The sequence below is a fragment of the Aquarana catesbeiana genome, linkage group LG08 (genome assembly GCF_042186555.1).
Source record: "Aquarana catesbeiana isolate 2022-GZ linkage group LG08, ASM4218655v1, whole genome shotgun sequence".
In the NCBI taxonomy this organism is placed as follows: domain Eukaryota; kingdom Metazoa; phylum Chordata; class Amphibia; order Anura; family Ranidae; genus Aquarana; species Aquarana catesbeiana.
In genome coordinates, this window is record NC_133331.1 from 208758940 (window position 1) to 208780986 (window position 22047).

A 22047-nucleotide genomic window follows, 5' to 3' on the forward strand; every position below is an offset into this window, starting at 1 on the left:
GTTTAGAAAGGATGACATTGGGTTTACATCCAGTTTAATGTCCTCATTTAGGTGCAATTTTAATGCACAGAGCAACAGAGCAATCGCAATTGGGAGACCATTGCTAGGAGAACTCAGGCTGCAATTGTGGTTGCAGTAATGCACCTTATGTGTCCTGGTGCATTGCAGTGCCATTCAATTTGAATAGCACTCCTTCACACCGCCACAACACATCTGTGCTACAGCTAACTGAGAAAGCCCACCCCTTCATCTTACAATAGAGAAGGGTGGAAGGAGGAACCAATAAATTAAGGTTTCATTCAGATCAGGGAATCCTAAGGTTGCAGGATGGTTTTTAATCCTTCTTCCCCCCTTATCACCTACTATACCTACTATATCTCAGCTCCATATTGTTTCTGCATTGACCTGTATATTAATCCCTTCACCTTCCCTATCCTGCACATCTATACATTACCTCCTTTGTCTACATCCTCTTGTGTATGACCTGTATATTTAATGTATTCAGTGCAGCATTACCAAGCCACATGAATCAACCCCTCAATACCAGCATGCTTCTTCATTTCTAAAAATATGTAACAAAAAAAGAGATCACTTCATTTTAGGAGTTTTCATTCTGTCCTGGCATTTTTTATTCATATGTTTTACAGAATAAAGTATGTGAAATTGGCTATTTTTCTAAAATTTCGCTTTTTTTTCCCCTTTATGTAGCAAAAAAATTAAAAAGTGATAATTAAATACCAGGAAAAGAAAGCTCTATCTGTCTCAAATATTGATAAAAAATTCATTTGGGAACAAGGTTGCATGACAAAGTATTATCAGTCAGCAATCAAAGCACTGAAAACTACAAACTGGTCTGGTAAAAATGGGTTATTACAACTTAGGCTGGGTTCACACTATGTGCGGATGCGGCTGGGGGTCCGGTGCGTTTCTGTTCTCCGTTTCAGGGGCGATTCAGGTCTGAATTTTTGCCTGAATTTGGAACTGAAACTGAGCCAAAGACACACAGGACCCTTCTGCTGTGCGCTCCGCAGCCCCCGCGCATACCTCCCAACTTTTTGAGATGGGAATGAGGGACACCTATCAGCAAAAGTATGCAGGCATAGGACACACCCCTTGCCACGCCCCTTAAAGGAGAATTGTACAAAAAACAAGATTGGTTAAACCCACAAGTGCTTTTTTTAACACTACTTTTCCTTTATATTGGCTTTTTGAATTTACAAATGCAGCAATTTAGAAATCAGATGAAAAGTTTAGCACTGTAAAACACTTTTTTGATAGATAAAAAGTGCATTTTATATACAGCTATATAGACCAGACCTAAATGAGGGACAAATGAGGAGGAATGAGGGACAGAGGGACATTGTTCCAAATCAGGGACAGTCCCTTGAAATCAGGGACAGTTGGGAGCTATGCCCACGGAGATGTGTGAACCGGCTCCATTAAAAATGGGTCACAATCTCCTGTCATGCAAATTGGATGCTGGGAAACCCACATCCAATTCACATAAGTGTGAACCCAGCCTTAGACATTTTTAAGAAAGCCTGTAACAGGGTGAGGTAGACAGGAAAAGAGGGAAAATAGGAAACGCCTGAAAAAGGACCTTCATAAAAGTATTGTTAGGTTTAATTTTATTTTGATCGATCTGCTAGTTTTTCTATATCATTGCCTGCACCAGACATGGCATATTTGCTTTGGCTCTCTCTACCTGTCTTTATCCCACCCCTCCCCCCTAACCCTTAGTTGCCCACCCCCTTTCACAGGCAGAAAGAGGCATGTGAGCAGTGAAGCATGTGAGGTTTCTAGATTGAAAATTGAAACAATGCCTTTGTTAAAGTGTTAATAAATCCACAACAGTAAAATCTGTCTGTATATGCACTAAAGCAGTGATATGCAATTAGTGGACCTCCAGTTCTTGCAAAACTACAAGTCCCATCATGCCTCTGGGTGTCATGCTTGTGGCTGTCAGAGTCTTGCTATGCTTCATGGGGCTTGTAGTTCTGCAACAGCTGGAGGTCCGCTAATTGATTATCCCTGCACTAAAGCATGCTTGTTATACTCACTGTGGAACCTAAGGGGTTAATCCTGCACATTGTGTAAAAAGGCTGTTTGATCCTGTCTTTTCCTCCCCTTCTCTTACTGTCCCCAATGTACCTGCTTATAGCACAGAACCTTGGGGGCACTCTACACATGCTCAGTTTGGTGTGTATTGCTAGAGAGTTGTTTTTTTTTTTTTTTTGGGGGGGGGTGCATGTGATCAGCACAGGGCCAATCAGCACTGTCCAGCCAGATGGTCAGGGGCCATGCAGCCTCACAGGACAGTCAGAGGAGAATGAAAACTCCTCTTACAAGCTTTAACCAGACACTGATAGAAGTCAAAGGACTGATATATACTGCTGATGAGAAAAGGTATTTAGCAGTTTATATATACTAAAATAATTTCCATGTTCTGTGTACAGTGGGAGACCAGACATAGTGAATGCAAGGTCCTGGGTTTAGTAACACTTTAATTAGGCATGAAACCCATGCCTGTTACTATTTAACTCTGAAACAGAAACTGGCATGGGTGGCCCAGAAAGACCTGAAACGGGTCTATTAGCTTTGTTAAAGTAGTACATGCCATTCTGGACAGTTTGGTTAATTCCCCACATTGTGTACATTCAGCCCAGTCATTGTGAATAGGCTGTCAATGAACCTCAGTGCACATCAAAATGAATCTGCACTATTTTTCACACAAGTATTCACCTGTGTATGTTGCAGCGCACTATAGCATTCTCCTGTAATGTATATGTGCATTATTTGTAATTGCATGTTGTACAACTTGTATGCTACTGAATGTTATCACAAAACATATTTGTGAATAGGCTTTATTAATTTTGGATGTGGATTTTTTCTTTAAATTGAAACCCTTAAAATGCAGAGAATAGTAATGACCTATTATATATCTTTAGATTGTAGTAAATGGAATTTAGTCCCAAACATTTATTTTAATAGCAGCAAGCGCTAAAGATGTGTTGGGATAATCTTTTTTTTTGTGGTGTGTTTAATTGGTCAATATATATATATATATATATATATATATATATATATATATATATATATATATATATATGTATGTATATAAAAATGTGACGGCTAGGGGGGTACCTCATCCATATAACGATTGTTTAAAGAGATTTGGACAAATTGAGCGGACTTTACCGGAACCAGAAAAGGACCAACATTACAAATTAATACTAATTGTTTTTATTACAAAAAGAAATATTCTTTGACAAAAAAAATTAATAAAAAATATTTTACAGGATAAAAACAAAAGTTGAGCTCTTATTGATATACCCACTTGATATATTTCACATTGGATCTCTGTTACTACTATGTCAAAGAGGTCGACGTTTCGCTTTATGCTTGCTCGGGACCTTATTCCCTTGACTACAAACAGAGATCCTGTAAAGAAAAGAAAGGAGGAAAATATCCCATTTTGGTCAGATGAAAAGTGCAGCATAACAATTTACCGGTATAATCCCCATATACATATATAGAGATAAAATGTGCCAAGAGTGCCACTTACAAATCAAGAAGAGCTTGTATATCATTGTAGATCATTTTATATATATATATATATATATTTATTTATTTTGTCAGGCTTGCAAGGTCTGAAGGGGGAAAAAGGGTCGGCTGGAGGTACAGGAGCCACGGGTGTGACTGGAGCTGCTGGTATGAAGGGTGCTACAGGTGCAACAGGACCACCAGGAATTCAAGGAGTTAAAGGAGCTGCTGGTGCCAAAGGAGACAAAGGAGATCTAGGTATAGACATTATAGTAATAAATCATATTCAAATATCACTATTATAGTTTTTAATGAAACAATGTAATGATACATCAGAGGAACAATCTACTGTACACCCACATTGACCATTACCTGACTCACAGAGATATAACCATAAATCATAGGTCCCTATTGTAAAATGTTTCCATCTGTAGGTAATATGTAATGCATCCTATAGAGACCCTATTTTTACCCCTAACCACTTCAGCCCCGGAAGACTTTACCCCCTTCCTGACACTGCATCGATTTAACTGACAATTGCGCGGTCATGCAATGCGGGTGAATTTGTACCTTTTTTTCCCCCACAAATAGAGCTTTCTTTTAGTGGTATTTAATCACCTCTGCGGTTTTAATTTTTTGCGCTATAAACAAAAAAAGAGCAACAATTTTGAAAAAAAAAATATTTTTTACTTTTTGCTATACTAAATATCCTAATTTAAAAAAAAAAAAAACTAATTTCTTTATCAGTTTAGGCCGATATATATCCTTCTACATATTTTTGGTAAAAAAAATTGCAATAAGCGTATATTGTTTGGTTTGCGCAAAGTTAAAGCGTCTACAAACTATGGGAAAGATTTATGGCATTTTTATTATTTTTTTACTAGTAATTGCGGTGATCTGTGATTTTTAGAGGTATTGCGATATTGCGGTGGACAGATCAGACACTTTTGACACATTTTTGGGACCATTGACATTTATACAGCGATCAGTGCTATAAAAATTCACTGATTACTGTGTAAATGTCATTGGCAGGGAAGGAGTTAACACTAGGGGGTGTTCAAGGGGTTAAATGTGTGTTCCCTCAGCGTGTTCTAACTATATGGGGATGTATAAACAAAAAAGTGTAGCGCTATAATATGTCAGTCAGCAACGTTGGAGTATGCTGATTGGCCAACAGTGTATACCAAAGATTAAGTAGTATTGGATCACATATACAAGAGCAATGAAACAGTGAGAATTCAAATATTATAAAGAAAACCACTCCTATCATGTCCTTTGTGATATAACAATATAAAAAGTGTGCATCACACAAATTAAACCCAAACCCTTATAACAAACCACAGGCATGTAGGGGTGGGAATAAGTGATAAGTCCCTGAGGTGAGGACAGTTCTTTTAATCAGGTGGAGACCTCTTAGAACATGGATATAGATCTCATAGTAATGGTTGTTAATGGTGGACTCCTCCACTGATCAGCCTGGTGCAAAAGTAACATAAAATGCCCTTACCGGACGCGGTGGACTCACAAGCCATACAGCGGTGAGTCGTACAAGCTTGAACCGTGTAGCACGGTAGGGTTATAGCTGTTCCTGGTCTACAATCGGATGGTCTTGAGAAGAACTCCAGTCCTAAACAGTCTCCCGGTTCGTCCTCCAGCACTCTCTTGGGTCTCAAGCAATATGAGATAGGGAAAAAGTGGACGAAAAGAGGCTCCACATAGTGTAAATCCAATTAATCAGGAGATTTATTGTATAAAAAAATTTCCAACGAAAAGTTCCAGATAAAAACAAAAATTCATAAAAACGTAATTAGCGCAGTAGACAGATAAGGTAGCGTCCTATAAGGGTGTAGGACGCTACCTTATCTGTCTACTGCGCTAATTACGTTTTTATGAATTTTTGTTTTTATCTGGAACTTTTCGTTGGAAATTTTTTTATACAATAAATCTCCTGATTAATTGGATTTACACTATGTGGAGCCTCTTTTCGTCCACTTTTTCCCTATCTCATATTGCTTGAGACCCAAGAGAGTGCTGGAGGACGAACCGGGAGACTGTTTAGGACTGGAGTTCTTCTCAAGACCATCCGATTGTAGACCAGGAACAGCTATAACCCTACCGTGCTACACGGTTCAAGCTCGTACGACTCACCGCTGTATGGCTTGTGAGTCCACCGCGTCCGGTAAGGGCATTTTATGTTACTTTTGCACCAGGCTGATCAGTGGAGGAGTCCACCATTAACAACCATTACTATGAGATCTATATCCATGTTCTAAGAGGTCTCCACCTGATTAAAAGAACTGTCCTCACCTCAGGGACTTATCACTTATTCCCACCCCTACATGCCTGTGTTTTGTTATAAGGGTTTGGGTTTAATTTGTGTGATGCACACTTTTTATATTGTTATATCACAAAGGACATGATAGGAGTGGTTTTCTTTATAATATTTGAATTCTCACTGTTTCATTGCTCTTGTATATGTGATCCAATACTACTTAATCTTTGGTATACACTGTTGGCCAATCAGCATACTCCAACGTTGCTGACTGACATATTATAGCGCTACACTTTTTTGTTTATATTTGTTGTCACAATTAGTCTAATTGGTGGTGTTGGCTGCTTATCGTTTTCACTACATTTTTCATTCTATACGTATATTTGTTTTGTTTGGTGGGCGCAGCAGCTTTTTTCTTTACTTTTTACCTGTATGGGGATGTGACTTACTAGGTGAGGAGACATATCGTTGTTCCTACTTAGTAGGAACAAACAACATGTCTTCTCTGCCCTGACAGCACAGGGATTTGTGTGTTTACACACACAAATCCCCGTGCTGGCACTCGTGCACACGATCGTGCGTGGCCAGCGGTGATCGTGCCCACCAGCCATTCGCATTGGGTCCCCTGCTGTGCAGCGGAGGTGCGCATGTGTCCTCTGGGGGTCACTAAGGGAAAGGATGTTCTTATATGGGATTTCGCCAAGGAGAGCCATTGTGCCGCAGTATATCTGTGTGAGCCGGTCGGGAACCGGTTAATATGTATCCAAATCCAAAATCAAAATGTAATATATTGCAGCTTACAAGTCCTTAGATGTGATGTCTGCATTGGATTTAAAGGCCTTTGTCTTTTTATTTTCACCCAGAAAATAGTTACCAGACATCCAGTCCCCTCATGTCTATATTTTTTTTCTCCACTGTATGTATGGAAGGGGCCATGGTTTTCAGACAGCCTAAACCTCAAACATATCTGCCTTTGTGCAACATACTGTACATCTTCATTTCTTTGCACATGATGGGACTAGTAGCAGTGGTGGCTGGTGGCTTTTGTTTTTGGTGGGGCGGCTCTAGGTCAGTCGGTCAGCAGCTCTTGTGTCCTCTTCTCATCTCCATCATGGCGGCTTCCATCTCCCCCCTCCTTCTAGGCATCCAATAGCATTGCCTGTCTTTTTCGCCGATCGGGTGACAGGTCTCAAGACCTGCTTCCTGATTGGCCGGGAGGAGGATCCATGTGGCAATAGCGAATATTCATTCGCTATTGTCACCCTACTGGATGGGCTTGGAGCGCAGTGCCCACCCAAGCCCACCATTTTTGAAGCCTATTAGAGCCTCTGGCTCTAATCACGTGCTTCAAACCCCCCCCCCCCTCCCCACTGGAATCCATGGTCCAGCACCCTGCATGTAGATCAGGGGGTCGGACACATGGATGGGGGGGCAGCGCCCATGCGCTCCAAATAGACGGGCCGCCGCTGACTAGTAGTAAACACAATAAAGATACGCTTCTTTGTGCTTTCTTTCAAGCTCACAGGAATCGACAAGGACACTGCATTTCTAGAAAGATCAATAGGTATTTTATGTACTTGCTGGAAATGCTCTTAACCTGGAAAGTGAAAACAAATGTAGACAATGCATCCAAAGACTGGTAAGCTGCAATATACAAACTTTTTGCTTTTGGGTTTATATAAACTTTAACACTGGAGGCCACTGTAATTGAACACTTACAAGTTGTAGCTAGACAAAAGGAATTAGGTGCAAGCAATACTGCTAGGAGTGGCTGCTGTGTTTATGTACCCAAGAAAAACAGCTTTGCAGTAAGCTAAAATGTACATGCTTCTGGTAATGAATTTAAATGGTAGTAAACTCTATATTAACCACTTGGTGCCCCATGACATACCGGTATAGTGGTTTCAGTAGTTAAACCGGGATGATGCCTGCAGCTGCAGGTATCATCCCAGTATTGTTTTTATTAAAAAACAGCAATGCTGTTTTTTGGAAAAGCAAGCCAAGCAGCTAAATAGCCTTCTACCATCTTCCCAGGCACTCCCGTCCCAACTGGGAGCCTGGGACTGCAGCCAGTGCTTCCACCAGTTGAACATAGAGCTTATCAGAGACTGGAATCGCCCTGATCATCTCTATGGTCTAAGAGAGCAGAAGCAACAAGTATTTTGTCACTTCCGGTTTCATCATTTATAAACAAACCATCACTGGTTTGGGAAAAGCTTCAGATCATACCGATCTTAAATTGATTCAATACTTTTAAGGGCAGAGGAGAGATCTGGGGTCTAATAGACTCCAGATCTCTCAGTAAATAGTACCTGTCACTGACCATGCTATCACAAGGAATGTTGCTCATCCCTTATGAACACACATATCAGTCCTGCGTTGGTGCATGTACAGTGATCACACCACACATGTGCGTTATCACCGCAACAGTCAGATTGAGAGCAATAATTCTAGCACCAGACCTCCTGTGTAAATTAAAAGTGGTAAACTGTAATGGCATTTAAAGTTTCACCTATGGATAGTATAATGTATGCAGTTAGTCGCTGATTCATGGACGTGCACAATTTTAAAATGTGACATGTTTGGTATCTATTTATTCGGCGTAACATCATCTTTTATATTTTACCAAACAATTCGGTATTATATTACATTTTTTCACATTAAAATTCATCAACCTCCGTGGCGGTATGATTACGTCAGATTTTTGAATCTCAAAGCGGTACATTGTTTTGCATAGAAATTTGGCGTTTTATATTGTAGGCCTGTAATTCTTAGTAATAACACACTTAAATCTGTCCAAACAAGAGTCTAGTAGACATCCCAGGTATAATAAAATTTGAAACACAAAATCATAAATTCTAATATAATAAATAACTATAAAAGATAATAATATAATAATAATAATAATAATAATAATAATAATAATAATAAAATGAATTTCCCCAAGACTCACTATCCCTCAATTCTGCAAGTGTTCTAATTTACTATCACTGTTTTCTAGCTGGTCTAAAACCACTATTGACGTAAAGGGACACTTTTTGGTTGCTATGGACAATCTCAAGTTTCCAGGCAGAAAGAACAGTATATATAATATAAAAGTGCATGCAGGACACTGGACAAAACGCTAAGGACAAAAGGGAGGTGAAATAATTTGATACAGTAATGTAATCTGTAAGATTACAGTGTACTGTATGTGTTATGTTTTTTGCACTTTTTGAATTTGCGCCGGGCTCCACCCCCATGCGTCAAGACGCTCGCAGGGAATGGAGCCCAGCACACAGATAATCGGGTGGAGGATCCGGCGGAGGACACAGCGGGGACACATTGCAGGGTCCTGGGGACAAGGTAAGATACCTGGACCAGGATACTGCGATGCAATCTCGAGTATAGCTCGGGGTTACCGATAATGGTACTGAAATTTAACTCCAAGCCACACTCGGGATTACCAAGTGTTCTGCCACTCTTGGTGCTTCTAGCAATGACTACGCACAGGTGTGTGAAAGACGTTTGCTGAAGCCACATGAGATGTGTGTGCATGCCTCATTTTTAATGGATTTGAAATAAAACTACTATTTTTATGCTGGTCAGTGCCACCATTTACTTTTTTCTTCACATGCTCTGGCTGTGGACCAAGGCTGGCACCCAGCAATCACCTTAGCAGGAGAGATCTCATATTTCATCTGGAGCGGTGCAACTTTTGTGCTTCAATTTGCTTTTAACATTATCTCATCTTCTTTCTGGATTTGCACTCTCCAGCCGTTTAAATGTACAGGCCGCAATGGCGTCACTGCTGCTCTCTGAATTTATAGCACAGTCAGTGTTCTGTGAATGCAGAGAGTACTGTGCATGCACCAGTGATGTCATCAGCTAGAGTTAATGACCACATGGTTCAGGCCATTTCAAAGGCACCTACAGGTAAGACTTTCTATAGGCTTACCTCTAGGGCAAAGTTAAAGATTTAACTTTAATACTGCTTTAATGTGTAATAATGTAAAAACAAGTAGTCTAACGCTTCCCAAACCCTGAGCCAAGAACTTTACATTTCTTTTTCAGATATGGACCAGCATTCATCAAACACCCCACTCCACTCTTTTTTACTGTTGTAATTCCAGAGCAGTGATATTTGTTTCTATGACTGTAGTTACACCCTTGTTGACTTCGATATGTTAACTTATAGGAGAAAACATAAACTTCTACATCCACACCATTGACCACCTGGATCATTTACCATTTTTTATTTCTAGGACCACAGGGACTCAAAGGCAGTGCTGGAGCGACTGGTGCTACAGGGAATACAGGAGCCCCTGGAGTTCCAGGTGCTAAAGGGGCTGCAGGTACAAATGGAGGACCTGGAATCACAGGGCCAAGGGGATCTGATGGCACCAAGGGAGCCAAGGGAGAGCCAGGTAATAAAAAACAGAAATTTATGCCATGCACATATGTATTAAAAGTTAGTAGTATTTCAACTTTACAGATTTATTATAAATTATAATAATAGATTTGTGAGTTATGTAGGAAGATTTTTGGTGCCATATGTTATAACTTGTTGAGGTTTTTTTTATACTGTCACTCATACATTGAGAACATAGCAGTTTCATATATTGTGTCAGAAGCCCATGTTACCTTCTTCCTAATATTTTAGACATACTCCAAGACTTAATAGCAACATGGATAAAAGTCCAGTTTTATTTTAATTTAATGGTCTAAATTTAGCCTAGGTTGATGTGATTCAAAATACTATAGGTTTTTAATTAGAAACTAAGACTGAGAAACCAAAGTGTTCTAAAATGCAACAGCTTTGAGTCCCAATGTTGTCCAGGCTATTGAAATAAAATATATTTAGATTTGTATTAGAGCTTGATGCTGTAATTTTATGTTTACTTTGTATTTATTGAAAGTTATTGCATATACGAACAATACAAAATAGAACATATCCATTTAAAAGGTGGATAACATAAGGTATGCGATTACCTATCAAAACAACATATGTATCCAAATCAAAGAAAGTGAACACAAGGTATGTGTAGATAACAAAAAAATGCCAAAAATTTAGAAACATAGTAGTACAAACAGTAAAGGTGACACAGTGACATAGCCTGAGCATCAGCGGTTAATAGACCCTAACTCAATGAATGAGAATAGAAGAATGATATAGTTATCTCTCTTTAAATCATATTGGAGTATTCATGAAGGATATATTCACTTTTATTTATTGACTTCCGTAGACCATATATGGCAATGATATATCCAATTATGTTAACTTATCCTGATTATACAACCCCAGCAACTGACATCACACTTGTATCCCACACATGGTATGGGATGTGTATAAAACAGGTGCTAGTAGTTTCCACCACATTTTTTACATGATGTTTAAAATGTTTAAAATTATTATTTTTTAAGGTGCTCAAGGTCTAAAAGGAGAAAGAGGACCATCTGGTGCCAATGGAGCTTCGGGTACTCCTGGGACTGCAGGTACCAAAGGCGCTTCCGGCTCTCCAGGATCTCCAGGTATTGCAGGAATAAAGGGAAGTGCTGGTGCCAAAGGAGATAAAGGAGATACAGGTATATGAGAAATATGAACCTTCTAAAGATGATGAATAAGGTCCATATGTAAATTGGAATTATATCTGAAAATGTCATCTTCTCATAAAGGTACACAAGGCATAAAAGGAGACAGAGGACCAACAGGTCCAGCAGGAGCAGCAGGGTCACCAGGATCAGTTGGTTTAAAAGGTGCCACAGGTCCTCCAGGGATTGCAGGAGCTAAAGGGGCTACTGGCGCAAAAGGAGACAAGGGAGATTCAGGTACCGTCTTTTTTCTTTCACAAAAATGGTTATATATACAGTATATATATATATATATATATATGCTAATAGTTTGTCAGTTTGTCAAATATAACATGACCTTGTAAAAGACATCTACTCTTAAAAATTATACTTAAAGAATGCAACACCCCCAAAACACACACATGGACACACACACACAAATACTGGACATTTAGAGACATTAATAAAATTGTTCTACTCTTCACAAAATTAATGAAAGGGAATTGCTTAGGGCAGTCATACCTTTCTGGTAACAGATTACACAAGTGAAAGCCAAACACCTGAAAGACAGAATGTATAATTAACTCAAAGATATTTCAGCTCAGTCAACTTGTCATGGAAAACTCCCAAATGCCCTACTTGTCCATACAACTTTGGAAACACTTCTCAGATTTCTTAACTGGATTCCATTGGGATATATATTTGAGACCAAACTGATAAGCACATTCATTTATAAGTTCTTAAATGTTCCAATGTTCCAAAATGTGTCTTTAAAATGTCTCACTGAAATAGCTAGAGTTAGTGTCAGCCAGTAGGAGGAGCAGTTTGTAACACTTTTTACTTTGAAAATGATACCTTTCTGGTAAGAAGATCATGTTATTTATTTATTTTTTTGGGGGGGGGGAGGTGTAGGATAAATAAGTCTAGTGTTGGATAGGGTAGGATAAATAAGTCTATGTTTTATAATTCCATTATTATTTCTATAGCATGCCTCGGTGGTTGGGTGGGTGTTGTCCTGCTTGACCCCTCCGCCGAAGGTACAAAGTTGGCCTGATGTAAGGCCCACGGGCTGTTTGGCCCATTAGTGGACTATAAACTAATATGTTTCTCAATATCAGTCTTCTTATAACTGACCACTCTGTCGCAGTTCCTAATACCCATTGGTGGCTCTCCATTGATTTATGTCATAATTCCTTACCCTTAAACCATGTTATCATTGATGACTTCTTGTTTACTGTTTGTCGACAGAGCTATGTTGCACTCTTTTGTATTACATTATAACGTTTTACTGTAATTCTGAAAATTGAATAAAAAAAGATTGAAACAGAAATAAATTAAATTTCATTGCTGAAAATGTATACCATTTAAGGAAAGCCCTATCAAACCCAAAACCAAAATTGTAATTTATGGCAGCCTATTAATCCTTAGATGTGGTGGCTGCATTTGTTTTCTTTTTTTTTATGCTTTTTTTCCTCTGCTTTCCCTCTGATTTGGCCAGTAACACATCTCCTGTATTAGAGTGCCTGCACTCTGGATGAATCTGCACAGGGGCATTTTTTACACAGCAGCAATGTCAGTCTGGAGGGAGGGGAATGTTAAATGTACTAGCAGATTTAGATATACTAATAAATTTAATCCAAACTCTAGCTCACACTGCAGTTACACAAACAGTTAAAGCATCAGCTTGTTTTTTCTTTTGGAATAAAGGTTTTACATAAATAAAGAAAAACTGACCATTGTAAGCACCCCTGTCAGTGGTAAATGGTTTGTCTCAACATTATAAACTGCTATATTTGCAAGACAGCTTGTTCTATTGGTAGGTAGCAATATAATAATAGTTTGCTTTTTGATTTAATTCTACTTTAATGGTAACTAATGTATTTCTCCCATGACAGGTTACATGATCTTTTATAATCATGTGTATGCCAATGACCAGCTCAAACCTTTTTGTGAACATGTATTCAATATATATAAGCAGAAATTATGATATTATTATTGATTGTGTCTGTTTTAGTTGTAATGCACTAATGATTATTAAATTGTTGATTCATGATTTTCAGATCCTTCCAGTTCAACTAAAATTACAAATCTGGAAAACAAAGTAGCTGCTTTAGAAAGGAGCATTGCCTCTCTCAAAAAAGGTAAGTTAAAGTGAATGTAAAGCCAATTCATGAAATTTGAGCTGGGCACATATATCTGTAGTGTTTTCTTATCTCTCTCCAAAGCCCTATGTCCCATAGCTTTCTCCTGCTCTGTTCTTCTGTTATCAGCCTGATAACTTCTGTTAAGTTCTCCAACACATATGACAAAAGCAGCCTGAAATTTGAGTTTTGTGTTGGGGAGGATGCTATAAATAGATTAGCACAGAGCTGAACTATTCAACAAACAGCTCTGAAAGTCTCTACCTATGAGGAGAGGGGGTGTGTGCCTTTCCTACAATCAGCTGTCTTGGCTGTATGCCCAGGCTTCAATGCAGTGCTGAACAGGAAGAAAAAAACTCTTAACATGATCTGAACTTTCTCAAGAATATATAAAGCAGAAGACAGCAGATATACATGTAAAACTTATGTAGGGAGATTTGTTTTATCTCTGTGTATCATCTGAGGCTGTTCACTTCACTGGGTATATGTGAGGGTTTACATCCACTTTAAGTCAACTATACAACTATATTTTTCATAGTGTACCATCTAAAAATAAATTAAATCTAATTTAATAAATTGTGTAAAAGGAGACAAGAGAGATTTAGGTACTGTCAATTTTCTTTGACAGGTATAGATCTATATTTACTACTGTTTATAGTTTGTCAAATATAACAGGGCCTTCTAAAAGACATCTACATCTTGAAAACATTCCTGAGAAATGTTACACCACCCCCAGTAAAGAAGCTATTATGTGCCATGAACGGATTCAATTGGAAGTTTTTTTGGATTTCTTTAGTCCTTTCTCATCATAATGTATGGTTATACTGTCTCATTGATGTTCATTTACTAAAGGCAAATATGCTGTTCACTTTGCAAGGGTAGTTGCACCTTGCAAGGGAATTTTCTCCAGAGCTTACTGAACTTGAAGAAATTACACTTTGCAAAGAATACCCATTCACATGCAAGGGAAATATAAAAAAATGCATTTTTGCTGGCACATGTCTAGATAATGGAAGTCAGCAGATCTTCACCGCATTCACTAAGCTCTAGGGAAAATTCCCTTGCACAGTAAACAGTCTATTTGCCTTTAGTAAACCAACCCCTCAGCCTTACACCATAGAAGCCATGGTTTTCCCACACTGCACTGATGATGAAAACAGCTGTAGGCAGTTTGGAATAAATTTGCACTATACACCAGCAGTTCTGTGCATTAATGGAATATACTACTATACTACTATATACTATATTACTGGAATATAAAGGAATGGAATATTAAGTATTTTGCTTTTTCTTTGCTTCTCCTACTGTTCTAAAATGAGAAATGTTCCTCTTATTTTTTAGATATGTAATGGAACGAAAGGTGAATACTTTCTGTTTTAAGGGTTCACCTTTACCAAAAAACCTGCCTATGCAGATAAGGGATGTCTGTAGGTAAAAACAAACTGTGCAGTTTTGACTAAAGTTGAATAATGACCTTGCTATAGGTGAGGGCCATTTACGTACCCCGTGAAGCCTTTCCTAAAAACTCCCAGGACATTGTTAGGGCTAGCTATTGCTGTTCACTATCACCATCTGGAGTAAGCTTTCAAACGCTGAGCTCAAAGCTAATGCCTCAGGGTAGGGCACAGTGGCGGCTTGTTCTCAAAAAAAATTTTTTTTTGGGGGGGGGGGGGCACAAACAAATGGAAAAATACTGAGAAAAAAAAAACATCAATTGCAGCCTCACTGTGCCCATCAAATGCAGTCATTGTGCCCATCAAATGCAGCCATTGTGCCCACCATATGCAGCCACTGTGCCTACCATATGCAGCCAGTGTGCCCATCATATGCAGCCACTTGTGTTCATCATATGCAGCCACTAGTTCCCCATCAAATGCAGCCACTGTGCCCATCATATGCAGCCACTGTGCCCATCATATGCAGCCACTTGAGCCCATCATATGCAGCCACTTGTGCCCATCATATGCCGCCACCTATGCCCATTATATGCAGCCACTTGTGCCCATCAAATGCCGCTGCAGTGACCCCTGCCCACCAACTGTCTGCCCAGCACTTACCCCATCTTAGTGGCAGGTCAGGCAGCGGGTGAGGGCAGCGAGCTGTGGGACGGCTCCTGTGTCCTCCATGCTTCCTCCTCCTCTCTTCTTTGGTCTGCTAGGCATCCAATCAGGTGCCTGTGCCTTCAGCCAATCAGGTGCAGGGTATTAAACCTGCGCTACCTGATTGGCAGAGAGACAGTTCAGTGTTAGAAAAGCAAATATTCATTTGGTTTTCTAACACATCTGGGTGGACTACGAGCGCAATGCACTGCATGAATCTATCCATTAGTCATAGAGGGGGTGGCTGGAGAGAGGGAGTGGTGCCCGTGCACCCTTAATGGATGGGCCGCCCCTGGTAGTGCATGTGGGAAGGTTGGAATCAAAGAGAGAGCTGGCTCCTGTGATGGTGAAAGTGAACAGTAATAGGTAGGTCTCAAATAGCAACATCCTAGCAATGTCCTGGGAGTTTTCAGGTCAGGCCGAGGAATGTAAATGTCCTACACCCCTTTAACAAGGCCAGTATTCAATTTTAGTCAAAGCTGCACAGTTTGTTTCTATCTACAGTCATCCTTTATCTGCATAGGCAGTTATTTGGTAAAGGTGAACTAACCCCTTAAGGAGACTTTACAATGCTATGCACTGATTCAGTTGGAGGGCTTTTTTATTCCTTTAGTCCCTTCTTTTCACAAATTGTATGGCTATACTAAGCTCTGACAATAAAGCCTGTTTCCACTAAAGCCTTTGATCAAAGGTATATGGAAATTTCAAAACGACTCATCCTTAGGTGATAAGTTTGCCTGGAGTTCTTATCTTCTAGTCGATTAGCCTAATAACACTCTCAAACTCTAATTGCTATAGATATATCTTATAATGGTTCTAAAGCCAAAATGTTTTTTTACCTTAATGCATTCCCTCCAATAAGGTAAAAAAATATTTTATTGCTTTCTGTCCTCATCCTTTCCTGTGTGAAGGAGAGCAGAGGGGAAGCTGCAACTCTTCTACCCTCTCTTCCTCCTCACACAGGACTCAAACAGAGGCAAGAGCCATTGGCTCCTGCTGCTGTCAATCAAATGCAGTGAGGAGGAAGTGGGGGCGGGGCTAAGCCCCACTGTGTGTGTCTATGGAGTTCGGTTTCATAGACACAACACAACTCGGGAGTGAGCCCACAAGAAGAAGTGGAGGAGCCAAGATCGCCAGCAAGGGACCCTAGAAGAGAAGTTTTGGGGTCGCTCTGTGCAAAACCATTACCCAGAGCAGGTGAGTATAATATGTTTATTATTTTAATTTTAAAAAATGTACTTTTAGTGTCACTTTAACTGTTTACAATAACCATTTTTTTCATAGTTACATAGTTAGTCTGGTTGAAAAAAGACACAAGTCCACCCAGTTCAACCCACAGAGAAAAAAAAAACACACACACACACACACAAACAGAAAACCTCCATACGCACAATCATATACCCACAGCTGATACAGAGGAAAGCAAAAAAACCTCAATAGCATGATCCAATTATCTCCAGCGGGGGAAAAAATTCCTTCCTGATCTCACATGAGGCAATCAGATATTCCATGGATCAACTTTACCTATAAATATTAATATTCAGCTATATTTTGTGCATTTAGGAAAGAATCCAGGCCTTTTTTAAAACAATCCACTGAGCCAGAACCAGCTCAAGAGGGAGTATATTCCACATTTTCACAGCTATTACTGTGAAGAAGCCTTTCCATATTTGGAGGTTAAATCTCTTTTCCTCAACAATGATCTTAAGATTCTAACAAAAATTATGGCCAATAGGATTTCCAACTTCATAGGCCTTTATATCCATAGGGACCAAGTTGGCTTCATTCCCGGGCGACAGGGGCCGGACCACATCAAGAGGGCAAAAAAAGGGTTTCCTGCTCTCGTTGGACCTTATGAAGGCGTTTGATTCCGTCTCCTGGTCTTTTCTGGCCCCTACCCTACAAAAATGGGATTTTGGTGCATCCTTTATGAACATATTAGGGGCTCTCTATTCTACTCTGGAGGCTACAATTAAGAAGCAAGGATATCATTCAAACTCTTTCCCAATTCGCTGCGGTACAAGACAGGGGTGTCCCCTTTCCCCATTAATCTTTGCCATGATTATCGAGACCCTAGCCATCTCCAACAGAGATAATCCGGACATACATGGGATACAATCCGTATCACAAATCCACAAATGTGCCTTGTTCGCTGATGATGTCTTGCTCTTTATAACGTCTCCTACCATCTCCCTTCCTATTATATCAAGGGCGCTGGATGATTTTGGCAAAGTCTCGGGTCTCGCAGTGAATTATTGGAAATCCTTAGCTCTCAATATTAACCTGCCAGCTCACCAGGTTGCTCAACTTCAAAACAATTTTAAATTTGGGTGGACCGAGACAGCACTCCCCTACCTAGGGATCAACTTGACCGCCACTATAGACAAACTCTACTCAGCGAATTACCCGGCAATCTTTCGCAAACTGGAGGAAGATCTCTTAACTTGGGACAAATTGGGCCTCTCCTGGCTAGGCAGGGTGTCCTCCGTGAAAATGACCCTACTGCCTCGCATCCTTTATCTCTTCAGATCATTACCGATCCCCATCCCGAAGGACCGCATCCGGACTTTCCAGTCGAAAATCATAAAGTTTATATGGGGAGCCAAAGGGCATAGAATAGCTAAGGGGACTCTCTACCGCAGCAGGGATCAGGGAGGGTTGGGAGTACCAAACATACGCTGGTACTACCACGCAGCACAACTATCCCAATTATCCACTATATACTCTAAATTAGCTCACCCAGACTAGGTGTATATAGAAAGACAGGCCACCCCCCACTACACGCTAGACTTTTTGCTATGGTGCCCAAACAAGACCAGACCGGACATGCTCGCACCCACCCTCTCTCACTCCTTAACGCATTGGGACTCTCTTAAAAACAATCCGCACTTAGTCTCCCACTGGCGCCCTCTGGCCCACATTTTCAGAAATCCCTTGTTCCCACCTGGACAGGACATAAAGGCCTTTCGATGGTGGTTAGATAAGTGTCTGTATAGGATCGGTCACTTTGTAAACCCAATGGGGCCTCTTTCCTTTGCCCACTGTACTAGAAAATTAGATATGCCAGGGTCAGAGAGGTTTAGACTTCAACAAATATCCCACTTTATCAGATCTCTAGGGCCCTCAATACACAAACCTCTATCTATTACGGAATATGAACTGTGGTGTGGTCAGGCCATGGAGCAGAGGGGGGGGATTTCGGTGATTTACCGGGCACTTGCTAGGGCAGACTCTAAGACGCTTTTCATGCGAGAATGGGAGAATGATCTCCAACAACACTGGACCACCGCTGAGTGGCACAGAGCTTCTGTTGATGCCTCAAAGGGCATCCTCAATATAGCGTTAGTTAAAGCTAACTTAAAAATTTTAATGAGATGGTATATGGTTCCCTTGCAGATAGCTAAAATCTACCCGAGTGTCATCTCATTATGCTTCTGAAACTGTGGACATATTGGTTCCATGCTCCATATCTGGTGGGACTGCCCCAAAATCCGGGACTTATGGAACAAAATATTCCATATTATTAGGAAGATTACGAACGCACCTGTCCCTAAAACCCCACAGTACGCTTTATTGAACTTCTCCTTCCCTGGGGTACCGAAATTAGCCCAAAACCTTATTAGGTTCATCCTCATCGGAACTAAATTAACAATAGCCCAAGCCTGGAAACAGCCCACAGTCTAATTTCTGTCAGTTAAAAGAAAGATATCCTGGATTATGGCGCAGGAAAAAATAGTCAGCATCCTACTGGACACAGTAAACAGAAATGATGCCGTATGAGAACCCTGGGTCAAATACATTTCCGGAGCTCCGGCCCATGCCCCCCATCTGATTAACGCGAGGAGGAGCGAGTACCGTCTAATGTCACAGCAGCAACGCCTCTTTCTCTCTCTTTCTCTCTCTCTCTTTCTATTTCCTCCCTATTTTCTTTTCTGTTCTCTCTATCCCTTCATGGTATTTGGGTGCCAATTTGGTACAGCAAAGTTCTAGATGTATCGGAAGATGCATAGGGCAACAAAGCGGTAGACGAGCCTCGGGGGATTAACCCGAACCTATGTTTTGGAGCTCATGAAACGGGTTCTCCCCAAACAAGCGACCACTTTTAGACTGCCAGTAACCAAGCAATGTATGAGTAATCTGCCTCTGTAGGGGCGGGTCTTTCCTCGGTCCCCAACACAGCTGGTTCCCATTAGGGGTGTTGGGGCTGAGCGGTTTGCCCCCCTCCAGATAAAGATAATAATGTCTAGTGGCTGCTACTCTGTAACCAGAAACATATATGGTATGACTCTATTGTCCTTATATATGTACAATACACTATTTATAGTGTACCTGTTTGAAATTTTTTTTTTTCTCGCTGTACCACAATATTGGTATTTTGTTGAAACTTCAATAAAAAACTATTGAAAGTAAATCTGTTTTCCTCTATATGTAATAAGTGCCCCCTTGCCCTGTGATGACCTTAAAGTGAATAACTCAACACCAAGTTCACAATATGGACCACTTATGTATTTGTACATGTTGATCATATCCCCCCTTAATCTCCTCTTCTCAAGAGGGAATAGATTCAGTTTCTCTAATCTTTCCTCACAGTTGAGCTCCTCCATGCCTCTTATCAGTTTGGTTGCCCTTCTCTGCACTCTCCGGTTACCAAATATCCTTTTTGTGAACTGGCGCCCAAAACGGAACTGCATATTCCAGATGAGGTCTTTGTACAGGGACAAAATGATATCTCTCTCTCTGCACTCCATACCGTTTTAATATAAGAAAGTATTTCTAATCAAGTATGTCAAGAAAAATTGTTGTGTTTCATCATTGGCTGCATTTCATTGCTTCTATGGTGTATTGACATTTCAAAAGAACTCTCATGTGAGGAGAGGCTTGTGCCTGAATTTCTTATCTCCAAGTAAATTACCGAATAACACTTCAAAACTTTGATCTCCTTCTCAATATAGAAAGCTGGTCACAAATGCAGATAGATACAGCTGGTACCAATTAAGTGTGTCAAGAAACAATTTTTGGATTTGTATTTAGTCATTTTCCTTGAACGTCCGTGTTTAAGTATGTGGGTCTCAAAACCATTTGCAGAATTGTTTAAAACCTGAAAAAGGGATCTAGGTTCTCCCAAAACCTTGTATCTTTAGTAAATTAGTTTAGCCAATAAAAGATATATCTTAAAGGAGTACTAAAAGCAAAACCTTTTTTTTTTCAAGTTTTCACTTTTACTTCTTATCCCATAACCAAAACATAAAGTGAGAGAAAATCTCTCCAATATGAGGGAATCCCTGGTTGTCACCCAAGTCAACAGAACTAGTGTCTCCATCTGAACATTTCCCCTCTATAACTGTTCTGGAGACAACTCAAAATCTGGGATTTTCTTTTACTTTCACATTCGTTGACAATGGTAACCCTGATAAATATAAAGATTTAATTGGCCTAATGGGGGACTAATGGGGGTGCATTCAGCAATAAAAAGCTGACAGTTGTTCCAAACCCTCTCCACTCTATCCATAACAAAAAAAAAGTTTTGCCTCTACTTATATTTTAATTTCCAAACTTTCTGCATTAACCGATTCAGCCCCGGAAGATTTTACCCCTTTCCTGACCAAAGCACTTTTTACAATTTGGCACTGTGACGCTTTAACTGACAATCTGTGGTTGTTCGACACTGTACCCGAATGAAATCTGTGTCCTTTTTTCCCACAAATAGAGCTTTCTTTTGGTGGTATTTGATCACCTCTGCGATTTTTATTGTTTGCGCTATAAACAAAAAAGAGCGACAATTTTGAAAAAAAAACAATATTTTTTACTTTTTGCTATAATAAATATCCCCAAAAGTTTAAAAAAAAAAATTTTTCTTCATCAGTTTAGGCCAATATATATTCTTCTACATATTTTAAGTAAAAAAAATCCCAATAAACGTATATTGACAAGTTATAGCGTCTGCAAACTATGGAAAAGATTTATGGCATTTTTTTTTACTAGTAATGGCGGTGATCTGCAATTTTTAGCTGTACTGTGACATTGGGAAAAACGATATGGCTCCTCTCTTCTGACAGCACAGGGATTTGTGTGTTTACACACACAAATCCCCGTGCTGGTGCTCGTGCACACAATCGTGCATGGCCGGCGGCGATCGTGCCCCCCGCCATGCAGCGGGCGTGCATGCGTGCACCTCCACACCCTCTGATAGCCAAAACCGGGTAGGCTGTACCCGCACAGGATTTCACACAGGAGAGCCATTGTGCCGCAGTATATCTGTGTGACAAGGTCTGCAAGTGGTTAATTGATGGCTAACACCAAAGAGTACCCTGTGACCCAAAAAAGACTAAATTTAGGTGCTGCTCAGGCAGAGAGGTAAAGTCCAATCAGACCACTGTGAGTGCAGGCATGGACACAGGCAGGGACGGGGAGCTCTTCCTAGCTCCAAGCTGCATCAATGTCA

At 40.1% G+C, this 22047-nt stretch overlaps 1 protein-coding gene across 1 annotated transcript in view; it reads left to right on the top strand.

The window, feature by feature from the left end:
• Positions 1 to 22047, top strand: part of LOC141106725 (uncharacterized) — a 106709-nt gene that overhangs the window by 33089 nt on the left and 51573 nt on the right. Inside the window, exons 6-10 of the mRNA XM_073597660.1 lie at positions 3640 to 3801; positions 10060 to 10221; positions 11219 to 11380; positions 11471 to 11623; positions 13426 to 13506. Coding sequence (XP_073453761.1) covers positions 3640 to 3801; positions 10060 to 10221; positions 11219 to 11380; positions 11471 to 11623; positions 13426 to 13506 — 720 coding nt within the window. The remainder of the gene's footprint in view (positions 1 to 3639; positions 3802 to 10059; positions 10222 to 11218; positions 11381 to 11470; positions 11624 to 13425; positions 13507 to 22047) is intronic.